This window comes from Quercus lobata, chromosome 6 (genome assembly GCF_001633185.2).
Source record: "Quercus lobata isolate SW786 chromosome 6, ValleyOak3.0 Primary Assembly, whole genome shotgun sequence".
NCBI classification, from domain to species: Eukaryota; Viridiplantae; Streptophyta; class Magnoliopsida; order Fagales; family Fagaceae; genus Quercus; species Quercus lobata.
Genome location: NC_044909.1, coordinates 32,698,509 through 32,720,891, shown reverse-complemented (window position 1 = coordinate 32,720,891; position 22,383 = coordinate 32,698,509). Strand labels below are relative to the sequence as shown.

General features: G+C 34.0%; 2 protein-coding genes across 3 annotated transcripts in view; one reads left to right on the top strand and one right to left on the bottom strand.

The window, feature by feature from the left end:
* Nucleotides 1–13,251, bottom strand: part of LOC115950937 (transformation/transcription domain-associated protein-like) — a 45,158-nt gene extending 31,907 nt beyond the window's left edge. Inside the window, exons 1-12 of one of the 2 annotated variants that reach the window (XM_031068217.1) lie at nt 12,786–13,251; nt 11,882–12,612; nt 9,221–9,346; nt 9,050–9,135; nt 5,166–5,274; nt 3,727–3,822; nt 3,565–3,627; nt 3,401–3,460; nt 2,794–2,862; nt 512–593; nt 261–313; nt 41–139 (exon numbers count right to left, since the gene is read on the bottom strand). In XM_031068217.1, the coding sequence (XP_030924077.1) occupies nt 41–139; nt 261–313; nt 512–593; nt 2,794–2,862; nt 3,401–3,460; nt 3,565–3,627; nt 3,727–3,822; nt 5,166–5,274; nt 9,050–9,135; nt 9,221–9,346; nt 11,882–12,612; nt 12,786–12,843 (1,632 nt within the window). In that variant the 5' untranslated portion in view covers nt 12,844–13,251. The remainder of the gene's footprint in view (nt 1–40; nt 140–260; nt 314–511; nt 594–2,793; nt 2,863–3,400; nt 3,461–3,564; nt 3,628–3,726; nt 3,823–5,165; nt 5,275–9,049; nt 9,136–9,220; nt 9,347–11,881; nt 12,613–12,785) is intronic. The other variant, XM_031068218.1, reaches the window with a different exon arrangement.
* A 4,725-nt stretch (nt 13,252–17,976) lies between these two features.
* Nucleotides 17,977–21,066, top strand: LOC115993720 (WEB family protein At3g51220). The gene is made up of 2 exons (XM_031117677.1): nt 17,977–18,282; nt 20,537–21,066. The coding sequence occupies exons 1-2, from the start codon at nt 18,136–18,138 to the stop codon at nt 21,011–21,013; spliced, it is 624 nt and encodes a 207-aa protein (XP_030973537.1). The 5' UTR covers nt 17,977–18,135; the 3' UTR covers nt 21,014–21,066.
* Nucleotides 21,067–22,383: the final 1,317 nt, after the last annotated feature.

Here is a 22,383-nt window from a genome sequence, read left to right as displayed (position 1 = left end):
AACAGAACTATTACGGAATTCAGCATCTTATGTATAGCACCTCATCTTCTCTCAACCCTTTAAATGCTTGAGCTGCAGGTATATTAGATGATGGTGAAACAAGCACCTGTGGGTGATTTCCATGTGTGGAAGGAGAAACCTTAACCATCAGAAACATCATGTGAGAAAACAAAATGCCAACCATATTACACTAGGATTTTTTTTTTTTCTTTGATAAGTCATATTACATAAGGAATTACAAAATTAGAGAATAGAAAAACCTGTGATCGGGGCAAATGTGCATGAGTAATACTCCATATGATAGTCTTCATTCCTGACAATGTATGCAGCCATGCACAATATATTTCATCCAAGGGAATTTTTCCAATAAAGTAAGAAAATAAAGAATAGGATAGGGAACCAAGAATCAGCATAGAGAAAATCAAGAATTGGGGTTCCTCATCTCTAACACTTTTTTTTATTAAATATAATACAAAAGGAAGAAGGAAATTAGTGGAAGAGGATCAATTACCCATGACCAACGTCTTTATCAAATGCTTACAATCATTGACTTCCTTTGAATGTTCCACAGGAACCTGCAAATTCAAAACTGCCTGCAACCAAATTATTTGTCACTAGAAAAGGGATAAATGAGGGGAAAATGTGATTGTTAAAGATAAGAAGGGAGAATCAACTACAAGTATAAAACCAATCAACAATATGCATGATTAAATAATAAAGAAAGAGAGAATGGCGGAGCTTGATTCATTAATTTTCAAATTACTTCCAGTTAGACAATAAATAAGTACATACGCAAGTAGTTTTGACACTACATGATAGCCTATGAAACTTGTAGATGTTCAAGTACTTTTAAACATAATCTTCAAGAAAGTAAAGTAAGTTTACTAAAACTTTTAAGAATGGCAGAAGATTAAAGCCAAAATGAAGGCCCCTCACATATGCAGGGTGTACAAAAAAGGTTCCCCAAAGAATTACAACCTATAGTTCATAAGATCAATAGTCTAAGAAGAGAAATGGATCCCACCACATGCAGCCATTCTTTTGCACAAAGATATCAAATGATGGACTTTAGGTCATTCATACAGTGCTCCACACCATTGACCATCTTTCCTTTGTTCTCACTGGTAAACTAAAACAATGATTATTTTATATTTATTGGTCAACTGCAATCTTAAATTGTAAACAGAAATAGTTATTTTCTGTTTTTCTTCTTCTTTTTTCTCTCTTTTTAATTCCTATTTATATAGATTACTCCTTCCCCCCTTTTTTTAATTTCCTTCAAAAGATGTACTTAATGTCATTCATAAACACATTGGGCCTTGAACCCAAAACCTCATTCTCCACTTCTCAATAAAGTCTAAAAAGAGAAATGGATTCCACTGCACGCAGCCATCCTTTTGCACAAAGATATCAAAGCATTGACTTAAGGTCATTCATACAGTGCTCCACATCATCGAACATCAGATTATTCCTTCCTTAGTTCTCACTGGCAAACTAAAACACTGATTATTTTTTATATATATTAGTCAACAGTAATCTCAAACTATTAAACAGAAATAGTTATTTTTCCGCTTTTACCTTTTTTTTCACTTTTTTTTTCCTATTGATAAAGATTAACAGAAATAAAATAAAACAAAAAAGAGAGAAACAAATATATATATATATATATATATTATTTCTATTGATAAAGATTATTCATTTCCCTTTCTTTTTTTTTTCTTCAAAAAATAGACTTAAGGTCATTCATACACCCATTGGGTCTTGAACCTATAACCTCACTCTCCACTCCTTTCTTTTCTTTCTTTCTATATATATATATATATATATTTTTTTTTTTTTTTCTTTTTTGGTTCTTTCAAATCGTAAGAATTTGTCAAGTAGAAAATTCCAAAATTTTAGCATTACAGATGCTCAGCACATACTCTTAAAGACCCAAAATGTCCTGAACACAACAGTAACTTGCAATTTGTTATCACAAAGGCTAATACATACTTCTGAACCCAAGAAACCCAGACATATAACCTCACACCATGTTTGGAAGAAGAACTGGAGGTGAGAGGAGAGAAGCAAAAGAGAGGGGGGGGGGAGGAGTGAAGGAAGTCCATCCCCCATATTGTTTGGTAGGAGGGAAGGAGAGAATGAAGGTATAATTTTACCAAAATACTCCCAGTTTAAATGGCTCAAAGTGAGGACAAAACTGACATTTCACACACTGTTATTAAGGAATCAGCTCTCTCTCCTCCAATCTGCCCACTTTTGAGAAGCCTGGAAGGGTTTAGCCTCCCCTCCCCCATCTCTCCCTCCTACCCCTCTCCATCCCTCAATCAATCACTCCAAACAAACACTGTTAATTCCAGCCCTTCTTCAGCAAAACCCATTACGAATCACAACAGCTGTAACCCTGGCATTAAAGAATCTAAAAGAAGTCAACACCCAGTGCTAGCCCCACCAAACCAGGGTAAACACTAAGCACCTAGATACTGGTATGTAATGCATACATAATAACATACATAAAAATTTCCAAGAGTCCATAACCAATAAAACCACATGCTAACCAATATTTTCATGATAATTTTGACAAAGATTAAGAGTAACATTCTTGAAACTCTTACCTTATGCAATAATGTACAGAATATATGCAAAATTAAACACAGAAGAATAAAATATATTCAAGTATTCACTCTAATATGGAGGATGAAGCTAAAGAGAGAAAACTAATGAGGAAACTCAAGGACCACCAAATCATAAAACAAATTACACAGCAATAGCACACATTCAAGTAATCAAAACAACCTGCACAGGGAGTTCAAGCTTGGACCTCAATGTGGCACGATCCTTTCCCTCCTCACCCTCCTCCAACAGCTATCAAGAAACAAGGAAAGATAAATTTATATTAACAAGTAAGAGACATACCAAAAAGACACAAGAATTAACATTTGACCAGGACAAGATCATAAAAAAATGAAAAGAAATAGGATTGCTCAGGAAGTACAAATTTAAAGTAGCCTACCTACATCAAAACATAAGAATGATTGATGAATTTGAGGGGAAGCTCGCTCACAACAATCTGACAAATATGACAAGCCCCTCCCCACCAAAAATAAATCTAATTCCATGTATGAGCTTTCTTTTAACAAAATGAAGTTTCATTGCATTGCTATAAGACAAGTTTTACTTGGGAAACAACAGATAATGAAGCAGGAAAACAAGTTGATTCCAATCTCTAATAAGGAAATCTTAATACGACATCCAGAAAACTATTATCTACCACCATTATTCTAACAAAAAAGTAAATAGATAAAACAGAAATTCTTTTGCCACTACAACATTGTCAACATAACTTCAGTAGCCTTACATCTAATATTATAAAATGGAAAATTGTACAGCAATCACAGATTACCTGCGGAATGGTACGCTTGAAAGTACTAAATTTTCCAACAAAAGCATCTAAAATACGCCCCTGTAGAAGAAACACAAGAACAGTCATTCCCCAAAAGCTAGACATATCCAGAATGTTTACCAATTCCAGGCAAACTAGTATAAACATTAGATTCTAACTCATACCAATAAAATCCGTGCTTCATCCATAGATGGTTGGTCAACACCTTTCTCGAATATTGGCTCCACCTAATTCCCAAAAAATTTCATTACATGATACTGACTCATTTCATATCATAAAACATATCAGTTAAAACTCTCTTGAAAGGACAGAGATAGCATATGCACCAGATTCAACATCAACCGAGCACAAGTAGTATGAATGCTGAGCGACAACGATGCATCATGCATGTTACTTGAGAACAAATAAATAATCCGTGATAGCTGCATAATCATAAAAATTTGTCAGCAGATACTATGACAGAGTATGATAGCAATTCAGTCAAAAAATCATGACAGCAACATGTATAGCAACTTATGGCTATTGATTACCAAGACTTTGCCAAATATAAAGCATTACAGATAGGGAAGAAAGTAAAAGGTCAAAAAAATCACCAAGAAAGCAACAAACTGTAATATCAGTAAAGGATCTCTAATTTATTACTTCCTACTTGGAATTGAGGTTCTTTGAGCAAAATCAGGTTAGGGTCAACTTCACTAAAAATCAAAGTATTGCCCACAAAAAGATAATGAGAAATCATCAATAAATTATTCTCTAAATTACCAACTGTAAAACCAGATAAATATATGCATCTTACTGCTTTATCCATCATAATGCTCAATGCCTCATGACAATAACAAAAAGCATCAAGGATAATGGATCACATTGGCATAGCCCCCTAACTCTCCAAAAATCCACTAGGAAATCAAGATTGTAAACAATATGTTTTTTTTGATAAGTAAGAAGAGAATATTATTAACTCCTCCATATTGCCAAAAACCCGCATCTACTAGCATTATAAATAAGAAAATCCCAATTCACATGGTCATATACTTTCTCCGCAATTTGCATAGCACTCCCGAAACTCCTGACTTCAATCTATTATCTAAGCAGTCATTAGATTTTTTCTTTTTTCTTTTTTTGATAAATAACGAAAGCTCATTAATCAAAATACCCAGGTATAATCTAAGCATTCATTAGATATGACTAAAGAATCTAATATTTGTCTACCCTTCATACAAGCATTTTGAGAATCTAAAGTTTTATGTAACACTAATCTCAATCTATTGTCCAAAACTTTAGCAAATTTTTTGTAGACTCCACCCCTAAACTAATGGGACAAAAATCCTTCACATCAATTGCACTAGGTTTTTTTGGGATATGGGCTAATAACAAAGAAAAAGTACTTAAGAACTGAAGAACTTTCTCTTCCTCTCAAATAGGATTGCTAATAACAAAGAAAAAAGTACTTAGGAACTTCTAAGCCAAATAGGAAGAGGACTCAAACCACAAAATTAATATCATGAAGTTCATTCCAGAAAATCTAGAATTAACCAAATTGCCCTTATTGTAATTAAACTTAATTAAAACTAAACCAGCAACTTTCTAATAGAATAAAATCACAAAAGATTAAAATAAAAGAACTTGCCCAAAAACCACCACCTTGAAAGTTTTACAGTTGTATTAACCGCAAAGTAGCAGACCAATAATAGAATAAAACCACATATATGTAGGATGAGGATGGCAGTAAAATTTTGAATCAGACATCTCACAAAAAAAGCAGCACCTGTGACAATGAAAGGTCCACTCGAACATGATGAACAATCTCTGCCAGTAGACTATAAGCCAATGGTCTCAACGTCTCAAAGCATGCCCGACCAGTTCCAACTAGAACCCTAAAAAAGTTTGTTCAAACTTAACAAATGAATTGGCAATACTATTACTACACATATAAAGAAGCACACACAATTCAGAATCACTCTAAAGAAATTTACAGAACAGTAACATAGGTGTTTACAATATGCAAGTCACAAGTTATCAGAACATCTGATCAAGACAACAACTTAAAGTTAAAATTTGACAGAAGAGAAAGTAGAACCATTACAAAAGTTTCAACAGCATTTTAATGTTTATTGAAAAAAAATTAAGGGCACATTTGGTACATTGTAATGACAATTACTTAGAATAGGAGCTTTTAAACAAAAAAAAAAAAAAAAAAAAAATTACTTAGGGCATGTATGGTATAATGTTATGGCGATTACAATGTAATAGGAATAAGTGTTACAATGAATACAAGAAGTTGGAATGGAATAATTATTCCTATTCATTCGTTTGGAGATAACATGTGAATAGAATCCTAAATATGTATTCCATAGTTTGGTATAGTATGATAAGGTGGTCAAATGAAATCAAATTTTAGTTAAATTTCGTAAACTAACATTTCAAAACCTTTTTGCTCAATCTTGGACATCTTTTATCACAATCTATTTTCAAGCACAATTATGGAATCCATATTAAACCAACAAATCACTGAATCTTTCTTTTTTATTGGATGGGTAAGTAATTGTAATTTACTGAATTTGAAAAAGCGTATGCAAGAAGAATACAGAGATTTTGAAAATAGAAAGAAACAAAAGAAAGAAAGGCAAGCTATAAGATTAACGATACAAGTGCAATGAGTCTAAAAACTCCATCAGAGAAAAGGTTGAGAGTAAAAGAGTGTGTCTCCCATTCAAAGAGAGTATTCAAGAAAAGAAACTTGAGACTCGGTATTGTTAAATTACCAATTCTCCCAAAAGTTTAAGTTATTGGGATATGGTAAATCTAATCTTTTAACCACATACTTTTAACACTCCCCCTCACGTGTGGGCTCAAACTCTCTTTTAATAGGCGAGGCCCAACACATGGGATTTTAAATTAAAAGTAAAGTGGAGGAGACGGGTTAAATTCAGGAACTCTTGCTTTGATACCATGTTAAATTACTAATTCTACGCTATTAGGATATGGTAAATTTCATCATTTAACCATGTACTTCTAACAGGTATAGACAGCTCCTTCCCCTCAAATGTCCACTGATTTTTCTCTCCAAAGGCACCATAGAATGCAGGCTGGCCCTACCTCCATAGAGTTCCATACCTACAATGCCACATCATTCCAATCCAAGACTCCATCATAGCATTGATTGAATTGACTGAATTCGGCATGACCCAAGCAATCCCGATGGCTCAGAAGAAGAAAAAACCCACAGATCATGGGCAATTGGACGGTGCAATAACAGATGACTAACTGTTTCACCAGATGATTTACACATGCAACAAATCACTAAATCATTATGATACCAGTTTCCACCCACAGCAGAACCAAGCTGATAGGACTATCTAAAATTATCTACCCAGACAGCCTATTAGTCTAAAGCTTTCTCCTTTTCTTTCCACTGTTTTTTTTTTTTTTTTTTTTTTGGATCCCTGTTTGATTCTTGTAGAATATTGGATTATTTTCTAAAATTTGCAGTTTGTACTAGCAGCAAAACAGATATAAACAATAAAACAAACTAGTGGAGTAACAGTTTCTGATAAAACAAGAACATAGTATCCACGCCCATGTTCGCACCGAAGAGATAATAACGAAGGTGCTGGTAAAACAAGAGGAAAATTAAGGAAAAGCAACTTCATATGTCAAGAATGAAGCCAAGAAAAACTATAGGAGAGGATAAATGAAGTTAGAAACAAAATATTCTTGTTTGCTCCAGAGAGAGGAGAGAGAATACTTGGTGAGGAAGAGCTGAGCAGCAGTGGCTTGGGGCTTTTTGGGATCTTTATTTTTAAAGCTATTATGTAGGTTAAGGAATAGCAATTACACTCCTTTTGGTAAGGAATAGTTATTTTTCTTTTCGAAAAATAGTTACTCTTCTTTTTAGAGAATAGTTATTCCTAAGGAATAATTATTCCACTTAATAAAAACAAAAACAAACAACTGAACAGCCATTCTTTTTTTTCTTTTTTTTGATAAGTTCACCTGAATAGTCATTCATTAGGAATAGCTATTCCATTACCGGGTCCATGACAGTGTACTAAACTTTCCCTTAGGAATAGGATCTGTAGCCAAATCATTATTCTTATGCATCTGTTTGGTGATAACAAAGGATTAGAACCCTAAATCTGTATTACTTAGTTTGGTACATGATATGATAATATATTAGAATTATATTTACACTCCCTGTGGGTCTTGCTTAACATTTAAATATGTATAAATTAAATAATTGTATAATTAATATCATTGTCCTTTGTTCAAAATTATTCTCTCCATAAATATTAAAAAATAAGAAAGTGACATCATGTCCCCCAAATTTTAAATTCTAATAACTCACAAATTCACACACTTAAATAAAATGAAGATATCTATAACAGTTTTTTTTTTTTTTTTAAGTTATACAAGTTTCATACAAAAGTTAATAAGTATTTGAAATTTAAATTCATACATAAGGGCCAAAAAGAAGATTTGTCATTTGTTTTCTTTTTATTAAATTTCCTATCATAATTTAAATTGATTAGGCTTATATTTGAAAACAGTTTTTTAATTAAATAATTTCAATCAATAATTACAAATGTTACCTTTTTCAAAAAAAATATATATATCAGTACCATATACATATACATATATATGTGTGTGTGCATATATATATATATATATATATAGAGAGAGAGAGAGAGAGGGTTTTAGGGAGTGATAGAAAAGTATGGTTTTTTAGAATTTTCATCTTATTAGCTATTATGTGGTTTAAGGAAGAGCTATAGCGGACCTATAGAAAGAAACGGTTATTCATCAATTTAGGCTTAAGGAATAGCCATTTCCTATAATGAAAATGCAACCAAACAACTGTAGAAAGAAACGGTTATTCATCAATTTAGGCTTAAGGAATAGCCATTTCCTATACTGAAAATGCAACCAAACAACTGAATGATGATTCCAAAGGAATAGCTATTCCATTCCTAAATATATTACTGCGTACCAAACATGCCCCAATTAATAGAAGACAATAACAGTGAATTTGCTTTGAGGAACAGCCACTTATGGTCACACACTAGCAGGAGTCAGTATGCATAAGAAAAACTAGAGGAAAAAAAAAAAAACCACAGGCATGCACACAAACTCAATCAAGTCCCAAGTCAGAGCCTCTTCAATAATGGGGTCAAAGTTTGTAATCCTAAATATGCAGTCCCTAAGAAATTGCAAGCCAAAACAGCCACATAAGGTCATTCACTAGCAGGAGACAGTGTGCATAAGAAAAAATGGAAAACAAACACAGGCATGCAAACAAACACAATCAATAGTCCTAAGTCAGAGCCTCTTCAATAGTGGGGGTCAGAGTTTGAAATCATAAATATGCAGTCCCTAAGAAATGGCAAACCAAAATGGCTTATATATTCTTTTCGGATGAACAAATATATAAAGGTTTTCCAACTTGTCTATTACTATGTTTGTGGTCATGACTAACATATATGGAATCCCTGAGGCAAACCAAGAGAGCATACATATTTCATGTTCCTGCTTGCACAATTCTGACTTGATAAAAAAAAATTTTTAAAAAAAGTTTTTTTTTTGGGGGGGGTGATAATACAACTTTCATATCAAGCTTATGACAGTTAGTCACCAAAAAGTTCAGAATATTACCTCTCTTCCAAAAGCGTGTCAATCAAGGGAAATAATCCCCTCTTGAAATCAGTTCCAAGAACATGTTTTAAGGCTACCAACAACTCCTACACCCAACACTTTTAACTTTGTAATGATGAAAGGAAAAACCATCCAAGAAAAGATAAGAAATATAAAGGCATCAATGTTGACCTTTCTAATGGTTACAGAATCTGAACATGTAACAAGTAAATTGACAATGCTTTTGCAAATGCTTTCTTCATGTGGTCTGATATAATCAGCGAAGCTCTTCAACAGGTATGTTAAAAACGAAACTGTCTGCAGTAGTAGAGACTTAATGTTAGTGAATGGTTAACATAAGACATTTGGGAAAACAATGTTAGATAAAAATACAGTGAAAGTCAATGCTTTTTGGGGGTTTATCTGCACATTATGAGCAAAGCTGATGATAAAACCGTACAAAATACTCCAGTTTTTAATGGCTATCTTCGGTTTTTTTTTTTAGGTAAAAATAATTTTATTAAAAGAGACTACTTCATGTTAAATGAACACAAAGAGAATAAAGAACTACAAAACTGTAAATATTATATACAAAAGGCATATCTAAAAACGCAGCAATATCCCTATTTGTGAAAACCCAAGCCTGGGATCAATCAAATAAGGAACCAGAGAAAATGGCAACAATTGATTTCCTGTGCACTCCACATCCTCATATGTGTGCCAATTGTTCCCTCCATATAGTCCACATCAAACACAAAGGAACAATTTAAAGTTTCTTCTCAAAATCATTTAAAGTTGATAGCAATAAGCAAGCAACTACTTCTAAATCATTTATGGCCCATTTGATAGAGGAGTTTGAGTAATGTTGTTTGTAGTTTTTTGAAATACATGTGGGTGAAAAAGTGTGTAGAAATGTGTGTAATGTTGTTTAAAAACTGAAAATGAGTTGTTTAACAACTCTACCAAACGGGGCCTTAGAGTTTCTTCTCAAAAAGGGCAGGGAAGAGTTTAAGCAAGTCTGAGATGGTACCTATCGGAGCGGTGTCTAATATAGCTCCTTTGGCGGAAATTTTGGGGTGTAAAGTTTTATTGTTGCCAATGAAGCATTTGGGATTGCCATTGGGGGCCCGGTTTAAATCCACGGCAATCTGAAATTCAGTTTTCGAAAGGATGGAGAAACGACAAGCTAGCTGGAAGAAACTGTATTCATCTAAGGGAGGTAGAATTACCCTCATTAAGAGCACCCTCCCCAGACTGCCTACTTAATTTTTGTCTTTACTCACGATCCCAGCCAGTGTGGCTCATTGCTTTGAGGAATTACAATGGGATTTTTTTGTGATGGTGGATTAGGAGAAGGCAAGTTTCACCTGGCTAATTGGAAGACTGTAAGTCAGCCATTACAAACAGGTAATTTGGTTATTGAAGTCTTATTCAGTTCAACAATGACTTATTGGGGAAGTGGTTATGGCAGTTTGCTATGGAAACAGATACTTTATGGAGAGCAGTAATGGCTACCAAATATGGTTGTTGTGGGAGTAATTGAAGTTCTGAAGTGTCCAAAGAGCCACATGGGGTTTCCTTGTGGAAGCACATTAGAGGAGGTTAAGGGGAGGCTTTCTCAAGTTTGAGGTGGGGAGGGGCTTTCAGATTCGTTTCTGGGATGATGTGTGGTGTGGTGAGATACCTCTTAAGGAGGCTTTTCCATTGTTGTATCGCATTGCATGGTAAAAAGACGCATTTGTGGCTGATCATTTGTGTAGGAAAAATGGGGATCTTCAATGGGATGTGCTTTTTATTAGAATGATTCAAGATTGGGAAGTGGGAATTGGAGAGCTTACTATCTTTCTTTGACATTCTATACTCTGCTAATATTGGCCAGAATGGGGAAGATAGAATGGTGTGGTTGCCTGACAGGAATGGTTCTTTCAAAGTTAAGTCATATTAAGAAGTTCTAACCGCCAGAGGAAGTGTTATTCCCTTTTTTTTTTTAGAAGGAGCTCCCTCTAAAGTAGCTTTTTTTTCACTTGGACAGCCGCTAAGGGGAAGATCCTTACATTGGACAACTTGAGGAAGTGGAATAGTTGTGTCATTAACCAATGGTGCTTGTGTAAGAATAGTTGGGAATCGGTGGATCACCTCCTTCACTGTTCTTAAGCCTATAGTCTATGGGACCCTTATGTTTAGCATGTTTGGTGTTTCTTGGGTATGCCTAAACAAGTGGTGAAGTTCCTAGATTGTTGGGACAGGGGTGTTGGCAGGCATTGAACAGCAGTTATTTAGGGAGCTATTCCGTTGTGTATCATGTGGACTGTTAGGAGAGAACGGAACCATCGAACTTTCAAGGGGGATGAACATTCCAGCCTTGATTTTTTTTTTTTTTTTTTAATAAGAGTTTTTTAAAAAAGTTTTATTTACCCATCAATAGAGCATAGAAGAGCCAAGAGTCTTACAGCTCAATTGGTTGGCACCTCATGATGTTTCCAACAGAGCCATCTAGGGTTCAACCCCCCCCCCCCCCTTCCCCAATTGTAACTATCAAATTATCAAAATAAGGCATAGAAGAGGTTCAATGTCCCAACTCTCAAGACAATAAGAATATGGTTCAATCATGTCAAATTCACATGCAGATAATTTACAGGCTTAAAAGTAATACAAGAGTCCTGGCAGGCATAGTGCCATATTCAGACCACAATCAGCTAAAGTTCATACAACTCAGCTCTACTCCTTAACCATTCAGTACATTTTTTTTATACGTAAAACCAATCAACCATTCAGAACATCTCTACCTAACATTTCAATATTCACCAAGTGAACAGTTTTAATGGTATAATATTAATAAAAAGAAGCATATACCTTAACCTGCGCACCCTTTAGCTCAATGAAGTGTGTCTTCAGATGTGGAGGAACCTTTTCTGGACCCGGAACAGATATAGCAGCAACCATCAATGGCAACAAGTGAGGAATATTAGTCTGAACAAGCCGACTGTACAATTGAAACAGAAACATGACCACCAATGGACTCTCAGTAACAATTTTGAAGGAGCGTGTACTCGGGTTAAGCTGTCCCGACCCAGCAGCAGCAGAGCCTAAAGTCAAAGCTTGATCTGAAGAAGAAGAAGACAATGTATCCATAGGCTTAACATCTTCCCCGCCCACCGCCCCACTTTCAAAGAAATGGCTAACAGTCGATTTAAAGTTCTGGTAAATCTTGCAAACAAAGTCCAGAAAAGGCTGAACTTCATTCTCCAGAGTTGGCCTGAAATTCCTGAGGAGATCAAAGATTATTCGGATGCAAATTAAGCCATTCTCTTCGTTGTCGGTAGTGAGTACTTGCATAGCCACTTTCAAGAGGTCCTGCACGAATGGGCGGAGAACTTCGCTGTGAGGAAGACGATTGAGGATCTCCACCACAATGTTCCGGAGCTTGTGCTCTTGATTGTCCGCGAACTGCGGCTTTGTAATCTGTATAAGCACAACCGAGAATGCCCGAAAATAGCATTTTAGAAAATTCAAGTACTCAGCAGTGTGGGCAATTTCAAGACTGTCTCGAACTTCCATTGCCATCTGAAGCCTTTGCTGAATTGCTGTTTCAAAAAACAAAAATCAAAGTTGTTGAAAACGAAAATAAATCACGCTATACAAATTTTGCACTCAAATTTGTAAGAAATTTTACTCTTTTTTTTTGTAAAGAAATGCAAAAACGTAGTTTAAATTAACGTATTTGAGAGAGTGAGAGTGAGAGTGAGAGAGAGAGTACTTATGTCAGGCTCGACGAGATTCCGAGAGTGCTGCTCGAAATTCTGAATAGGACTCATGGTGACGAAGTAGAAGGCGAACTATACAAAAACCCTAACTCCGCTCGAGCAAGAAATGAACGACTCGGAATCAATTTCAAATTCTTCGAACTTCTAGGGTTTCAGAGCGAAATACTTCAGCTTTCAGAAAACCAGTGCTTGTTCGTTGAGCTCGTTCGCAGTTTGAGATTTCAGAGAGGGGATTGATTGTTTTATACAATAATAATAATATAACTAAGGAGAATAAATAAGTTGCAGTGAATTTAAATTTAGAACTGAGAATAAACCCTAGGATTTTTCGTGATGATCTTCTTCAGCAGAAATTTCTCTCTCACGCTAACTTTTAGTTACGTACTTCCCTCTCTTTTTGTCTCTCAGGTCCCCGAAGAATCGAGGATTTGAAAGGGGAAATGAGTTCTCTTGTCATTAGAAGCGATTTATTAAAGGGTCTTTATCGAGGTAATGTGCAAAATAGTAATGCAAAAGGATTGTATATAGTTAGCTAGACAACGTTTGAAACAATAAAGAAAAATAGCATCTCGAATTTTAGAAACTCGAGATCCTATTAAAACTTAAGTTCAAAAAAATTCACCTATAGTGACGTTTTAAAACCCTATAGCGGCGTTTTTCTGCAAAAAAAATTTTGTAAGAATAGGTTTAGGGAGTCCTATAGTGACGTTTTATAGACTTATAGCGGCGTTTTTATTCAATTTGTGAAAATCGAGTCTTTGAAACTCGATTTTCAACTTGATTTTTTCCCACTTTAGCGTAATCCACATATAAATCGAGATTTAAAAACTCGATTTTTATCTTGGAACTCAAGTTTTAGACACTCGAGATGCTAGTTTTCAACATTGTTTTGAAACTTGACAATTAACTAAATTTTTTAATATTTATTGTTATTTAGAAAAAAAATTCGGTCTTTATTTTCTCGGTTTTTGCTCACCTGGTCGAGCCCAAAGGTTATAGGCTCGGAGCCACACCCATTGGGCCAATTGAATAGCGGGGAAGTTTTTTTTTGGGGGGGGGGGGGGGTGATAAGAATATTATAACTGAGGAAAAATAAAAGGAGGGGAGGACTCAACCATCCCTAGAATCAAGAGAATTGATGCTACAGGTTACTACAAAAGTACAAATTTTACCACCTATAAACAGATTTCTCATCAATCACACGAAATAATAAATCATTTGTGGAAATTATGAATAACAAGTAAGATAAATCATTTTAGTTGTATAGCTCAATCTAAACTTATAGAAAGAGACAGGCTCTAAAGTTGCAAAGAAAATAGCAAATAAGGCAATTACATACCCATTAGATTATTACTACAAAAGAAAATACTCATTAGTTGTTATATTCGGTCATGGATGCATTAATTATCAACGATCTGAGTGGTGAGAAGCTAAGAGGGGAATATGCAGGGCATAGGATGTAACAATGCATTGTCTTTAATTTCATCAACCTTTTCCTCTCCAAAGGTTTCTTAGACATCGTCACCTCCTAATCACTTTTTTATGGTGACTAGCTTTTCAAGTAGGTGGCTTGGTACGCAAGCTACCTTTAACATCTATTATTTCACTTAACATACATTATTCCACTTTCCAATAAAGTCGTTAGTATTGTAGCTTTATAAGAGAAACCCATTATTCAATTTTCTTATCGATTTGAAAGGAAAGTGTCATTGTTTGGTCCTAATTGAACTAGAAATACCATAATTCACATCAGTGTCATTGAGTTTCTTAACTTAAATACCATATTATTAAGGTACCATAGGAGCAAGTCAAGCATACATGTTAAGAATATAAAGAATATATAATCTAGTAGTTGAATTTACAAAATACTAATCAAATAAAAAATTATTAAGTGATGTAACATTGTTTAAAGATACACAATGTGTTACTCTCCTTGTAATGCCCTACTCACCAACAATCCTTAACTAACGAGCTCTTAATTAGTCCTTATAGGCTCAAGCTCCATCACTAGAATGGATAATTAAGGGAGAAAAACAACTTTATTGTTTTAGTCGCAGATGAAAGATTATTCCCTTAACAAAATGGAAGACAAGTTGTTGCAGAATGCCTAAATAGGTTAATTTTGATGGGAACGAAAAAAAAAAAGTGATCAAGGGCAATAAATGACGATGGAGCTAACTTGCGTTAGGATTAGTGCCCTAAAATCCTATTGTATGCTAAGTATGACATTATTTTAAATGTAATAAAGTTGTTTTATTATTATCTAAAATAACGATAACATGAATATTTGGACATTATCATATAGTCCTTGAGATGCATAGTATGTGATTTATGTGATGTAGTTACAGAATATATAAATCACAAATTCTTTGTAAACTCAAAATCTTAGTTCGTAATCGGTGATGAAATTAGGCATTTCATCTAAAGATTATAACATGTCAATTAAGATGATTTATCTTGATCATGGAAGTGAAGACTTCTAGTTGATATGTTAATATATTTTAAGTGTATAAGACATATTGAATTGGATCACTATGAAATTTATTATTCTATTAATGACTGTCAAATGAATAATAAATCTCACGATTTTTATTTATATAAATTCTCAATCTTGAGAGAATAGTGAACCCGATCATGAAATATAGGTTGTTTTGATATATCAGGAGTGAGATCTAAACAAACAGTCAAAACCTCAATATGTTGGGCAATCACACGTAGTGTTGAAGAAACACATATTTTCAAGATGGAATTCATAGTCTCTTTATAGATATATAAAATATTTAACTGAGATAAGTTTAATAGGTTTTGTTATTCAAAGTGTCAGGTCTAACCACTTTAGTAAAAAGTTACTAAAGTTTATATCAATTTCATAATATATATATATATATTTATATATATGAATAACTTAAAAGGATTAAATCGCGCACTCAATGATCAAGAGATAGTAATTTTCAGAGTGACAGTTACACGTTATGACTTTGTATTACTATGAATATTTTTATAAAGAGGTTAAATGTTTACATAACAAAGTATTGGGATATAATTTATTAATAAGGCGTAGAATGTAATTATATTTATATAGTTGTATTAAGGCTGCATTTGGTTCGATGTAAATCGAATTTCGAGTGTAACATGAATGCAGGAGAAAATGAATTCTTGTAAAGAAATGAAAATCTAATCGTTTGGGTGTGCAATGGAAAATAATCCAGAAAACGATTTTCAGTGTTTGGTAATATTCTGAAAATGCTATTTTCCTACAAAATCTTCACATTTTCTCAGCTTCTAAATAAATTTTATATCAGAAAATCCACCACCACCCACACACCTGCACCTACAGAAAATCCACCATTATCCACACAAAACCCATCACCACACAACACAAAAACCACAAAATCACCACCACAACAACAACAAAAAAATCAAAGATCAAAGAGAGAAAGTAAATCAGTGAGTGGCGAATGACGAGGCGATCTAGAGGGTGGCGGTGACGATTAGACCCGGTTCAAAAATCAAAGGCGCAATCTTACCAGCACGATCTTGACGGGACGATCTCGGCGGTGATGATCTGACCTAGAGGAGGACGGCGCGATCTCGAAGGCATGATCTCACCGGCAAGTCTGGGGTTGGGGCGCGATCTAGCTCACTCTCTCTACTCTCTCTTCTTGCTATTTCTCTCTCTCTTTGGGTGTCTGTGAATCCGAAAATGATTTGAAGGTAAAACAAAAACGTAAATAATTTTCCGAGTCAATGGCCTTATTTTACTGTCAAAGTTATTCATTTTCTAGAAAACTTTATTTTACATGTGCACCCAAACATGCTGCTAGGTGTAAAATGAATTTCGAAAATCATTTACACCCAAAACAAATGTAACTTAAATATAATTTATGGTAACTTTGGACTTGTCAAAAGTTGACAGATAAACTCAAAGCCCATTGGAGTTAGAGCTTTATTTGTCCCTTTTGGTTCCACTCAAAGCCACACACTAAAACCCAATTGGGCTGGTTCAAAAGGCTAATCCAATTAGATAATCAATTATTTATTTAATAAGAGTTATTAAATAAAGTATCTGCCAAGTGTAGATAGACATATATATGTATGATTAAAAGAGAAACATGCAGTCTTTCTCAAGACACTTTTGTTATTCTCTTGAACAAGTATGTATAGAACTGATTGAGAGACCACACATCTTGGACGTATTGTGGAATTGGGGTGAAGATTAAAAGTCTTTCCAAGTTCAATCTTCCATTGTTTTAAATTTCACTGCATCAAGGTACGCCTTCTTTGTTTCTAATATCTAGATGTTCCATGTTATCTCACATGAATGAAGTAAATCTGTTATTATTTCTGCTACGTGTTTTTGTATAAAATACAAAACTATGTTTTTCCATATGTTTTCCCAACAACTTGGTGGGTGATTTGCTTAACGAGACAAGGAAATAAACATGTCATGCACCTTATAACAGATTAGCTTCCACCCTTTTGGGGTATATGCGTTTCCTTGCAAATTCATCTCACATAAAAAGTGTGGTAGAAATATAATATCACATGCTCAAACTCTTCCATCTTTCCTTTCAAACCCTACTTCTGTGGATTCATATTGAGATTTGGATTAGGTGCAATTGCTAGGGTATTGCAATTTTTATTTCTCTAAAAACTTTCACTTTTTTTTGTTCTCACTTAATTTATTCAACAGTTAAAATTGAAAGTTACTTTTTTTATCTCACAATCTCAGTCATTGAGAACTATTGTGCCCGATCGCAATCCCTCAAATTGTGATAGATACTCCTTTGCAAGGTTGGGCTGCTGATTGAGCCTTCCGAAAGGATGTTGGGTCTGTTGATTGGGCCGTTGTTATGACAAACCTTGTTGCCGTTGAGACCTTTTTGAGCCTTCAGTGATTTGGGCCTACTAATTTGATATAACCCAAAACAATGAGGTCGGACCTATTTTCACAGTTCTCGACACGATAATCCCGAAGCTGAGCTCCACTTGAGCTGTGATGGAGCCCATGGGCATGGGGTGAGTGTCCACTACAAAGTAGGCAAGTCTTAATCAAGCCACGGGGTGCTTTCACATAGAACTAACGGAATCAAGATAGTTCCAACAACTCATGTCAACTTCAATTAACAGCATTCTAGTGAAGTGGACGCGAAGAAAACGAAGCCCCATGTTTTGATTAAGCAAGCAAATTAAGAAAAACCACACCAGCCCCCATTAGCAACGACCACTAAGTCGAGCTAGCTCATAATCTTTACTTTTAGTAACTCTGTACACTGTATTAAAAGGAGAACCTTATCGCTGCTACTTCATTCATTCATAGCGAAGAGAGTGGAGTGCTAAAAAATGGATCATAGCGAAGAGAGTGGAGTAGTGGTCATGGGACGAGCAGAGATTGACACGCGAGCGCCTTTCAAGTCAGTTAAAGAAGCAGTAATGTTGTTCGGGGAAAGAGTTTTAGCTGGGGAAATCTACGCCAACAAGCTCAAAGAGGTCCTCTCTACTCATCTCCTCCTCTAATATTTGTTTTAGTAATCTATATGAATGAATTATTTATTGAAATTAAAACTTTTAATTAGGAGCTTGACCTTTCAAAAACTATAAATTCATCTCCAAATGTAAAGTCAGATAATAAAGTGTATTGATTTTGTACTGCCTTACCAAAATATACAGTGAAGGCCCTTTGAATTTATTTATATTGAACTCATTTGTACATATGAAGCGTTTTAGATAAACATAAAGAGTTTGAAATTCTAAATATAAACAGAAGTTATTTTTTTTAGAGAAAAATAAACAAAAGTTATTGATATTTTTATTTGAATTAGTTGCTATAAATTATGATGCTATATGTTGCTGTACTTATCATTATCCACTGGATCCTTTGAAAAAACTTTATTTTTTAAGAAACAAATATGCACACATTCAAGGGAGAATGAAAGAGGTTATAATATAAAAGTACACTACAAGCTCCACTCAAATGTCATCATAACTTTTAAGGGAGGGTGAAGCAAATTAGACTTTTAAAAAACTTAGTGGTTACGTATAAAATTATATTCAAGGCATGAGGCTAAACTTTTCTTTTCTTTTTTTTGTGAAATCCAAAATAAAATACATATTTTGTATAAGTATTAAAATGTTGTTTAGCGAATTTTAGGTTTTGTTGTATGTGTTCAATATGCTTAGTTTTTGTAATTTTATTGAGTAATCAATTTTTTTCTTTAATATATTTATTGATTTCCCCTTATTTTCTAGTATTTTGTTGATATTTGGAGTAGGAAGTAATGCAAATTCACAAATATGTCAATTAAGAAGAGTTGATTTTTTTAAGAGATTGATTGAAATGATAATTTTCTAAAACGATTCTTGGTTAGTATACTATTTTATTACTTGTGGGTCTAATAATTGTTGTACTCCAATATGCTAGGCATCTAATGTATTTCACAAGGTTTTTAGTGCGGTAATTGAAGTTATTATTCGAAGTAAAAATTCAAATAAGAGGTCAAAAGATTTAATCAAGCAAAAAATTATCTCATAAAACGTGAATAGAACTAAATGTTATATTACACATATCATATAAATACTCAATTTAAATTCAAATTTTTATATAAATTTATAAAATTTTCAATTACACATATATAACTAATTTCAATTTTATATGAAAGATAGTATTTAATTAATATTTATGATCAAATCTATAAAATTAATTGAATCAGCCAATCAGGAACATTTTCTTCGTGATATTATTTTAATCATATATCATAAAATCTAAAAAATTTCACTTACTTTTCAAGCAAAATGAAAAACATTCTGCCTTACCCCAATCAAAAAAATAATAATTAAAATACTGTGGTTTTGAAAAATGGGCCCCTTTTTTCACCAAAAAAGAAAAAAAAAAAAAATGGGCCCCTTCCATGCGTTAATGATTTCTCCTTGCAATCACATTGTGAAGCAAGTGAAGGAAGCTACATTTTGAACATAAAAACATGATTCTATAGAATATATACCCTACAAAAGGAATTACAAAAAAAAATAAAAATGTTTTAGCTAGTGATTCAATAAAAGAGGTCTTAAATTCGCACTGACTGTCTCACAAAGTGGAAATCTCCTCTAGATGAAAGGAAATTCACAAAGTAAAAACCAACCTTAGATGGATCGGAAACTAACTTTTCTGGTCTCTTCCTTTCATTAGTAACTTTGAGATCAAAGATGAGAATTGGACTACTTGTGCCTTTTAACTCTCTTTTAAATTATTATTAATTTTTTTTTTGAGAAACATAACTCTTTTTTAAATTGAAATAAGGAAACTGTGTTAAATTTATAATAATACATACATAGGTCAAATTACACTTTACTACTTTAAACTTTTATATAATTTACAATATCCCTTTAAACTATTAATTTACTTGATTGATACCTAAATTGGAAATTATTGTATCGATATATCCTAGATACTCTAAATTGACAGTTAAATTAGTGGGAATTGTATTTTTTATTGCAACTGATGAGTGATGAATGTAATTTCATAATTATACTCAAGTTTTATCTCATTTAACATTCGATTTAGACAGCATGTGGCACATTGATATGATTCTTTCAAATTGATGTGTCAATCAGAGCAAATTGATTGTTGTGAATATTATGAATGGGATGAATGTTTAGAGTGAAAAGGGGGGACTGAAAATTTGAAGTATCATTCTTCAAAATGAAAAATATGCACTTTGCACTTTAATGTACATTTCTCTTTTAGATGCAAGCTGGAGCACGTGAAACTGGGCAAGCTCAATCCAGAATTGGGGCCTTAACAGCTGAGCTTGAAGAAACAAAGCAAAGCCTTCAAAAAGCCAAAGAAGAAGGTAGCTTAATGGCAAATTGCATAAATTCTCTTAGAGAAGAGCTTGAGCAATCAAAGAAAGAGCTACAAGAGTTGAAGACATTAGAATTCCAAAAAGAGCCAGTTGATCCTAACCTCGAAGACCTCAAATTCATTGAAAATGCAACAAAAGTGGACATCAATATACAAAATGAAGAAGCAAAGGAATTTCAAAAAAAGAGATATGTGAAGTTTGCCAGCCCTCCTTCATTGGCTCAAGTTATTATCAATAAAGATGAAGTACCAGAGAGATCTCCTTCTGTTAAGAAGACAAAGAAGAAGAAGCCATTAATACCACTTATAGGATGGCTTTTTTCAAAAAAGAAGGGAGCCCACGAAGGTGAGTCTCCCTGAATAAGCAAAATTCTAAACAAATTTCATTCACAGATGTTATTTGAGTTGGAGTATGGAGCATTTTTGCTACGTTAAAGCGATTTAAGCTTGTCATGTTAGTATACAAAAGAATTATAGTCTATAGAAAAATATTATTTTTTGTTTTTACCTAGTCTTTTTTTTTTGGGAAGATTTTACTAAGTAATTTGATTGAAAGGAAATAATCAGAGATCTCTATATTCCACAATGTACTTCTTCTTGTTGCATACTTCTCTCTCCTTTGTTTTTCCTTTTTTTTTTTTTGGATCATGTAAATGGATGTCCTTAAGACAATTGTTAATTAACCATATTATGAAAGTTTTAACACTATTTTCATGAGAAATATAAAAAGCTTTCAGAAAAATTAATTACTTTATTATTTTCTTGTAATATGTTTCTAAAAATAGTTTCTAAACCAATGCTTTTAGCACTTCATTTAAATATTGTTTTTTTTATTATATGCTTCTCCCTTTCTCTGAAAACCACCACTTTCTTTGCAAACCCACACCCACAGCTAGCTGCTGCCGGCCACCACCATCGAAAACAAAAAAATAAATAAAACCACCCGCTGGCGCCACCACAGCTACAACAACTGCCATTGTCACCACCACCCACAACCATGACCACCAACCACCAAAATCATAACCAATTCACAAATCCAAACCCACAACCTTATCACCATTCGCCACCAACAACTGGAAAAAGAAAAGGAAAAACAACCCTCCAAAATCACAACCAAATCACAAACCCACAACCTCATCACCACCAAAATCGGAAAAGGAAAAAGAAAAACAACCATCGAGAGAGACCAAAAGCACATCAACTTGACGTCGAACTCTTAGCCGATGACCCACGCCAATCTACCCTCAATGCTGATGCCCACGCCGGTTAGAGACCCGTGAACCCAGACCCACAAACCCAATCACCCCATCGTCAAGCTCTACCTCCATATCGACGGCAACACTCCAAAGGCGAAGAGGATTTATTCTCCAGTGGCATTTAGGTTTTGAAGTTCTGACCGACGAACCTTGGAGGGGAGGAGCTCAAACCGTGAAATTGAGAGAAACAGAAGCTACGGGGAAAGAGAGAAGAGGAAAGTGAGAGAGGAGAGAGAAGAAAGAAGAGAAAAATAAAAAAAGAAAGGGAAATGTGACCGTTGGAATAAAATATAATTTTTTTGTTTAAGATTTATGCTACAGTGAGCTGTTATTGATAACAGCTCACTGTAGCTGTGTGTTAAAAATTTTACCATTTGAAATCTTTGATGCAGTGGCTTTTTTTGTGTGTTGATGGTAAAATTTAGCATATACCATTTTTCGCATCCTTAATGGGAATGCTCTTAAGGCATCTGT

Bases quoted from the DNA above. Each gene is read 5' to 3' on its own strand.
- LOC115993720 (XM_031117677.1), top strand. From the start codon at position 18,136: ATGGATCATAGCGAAGAGAGTGGAGTAGTGGTCATGGGACGAGCAGAG. The intron at 18,283-20,536 runs GTCCTCTCTACT...TTTCTCTTTTAG, and splicing joins ACGCCAACAAGCTCAAAGAG to ATGCAAGCTGGAGCACGTGA.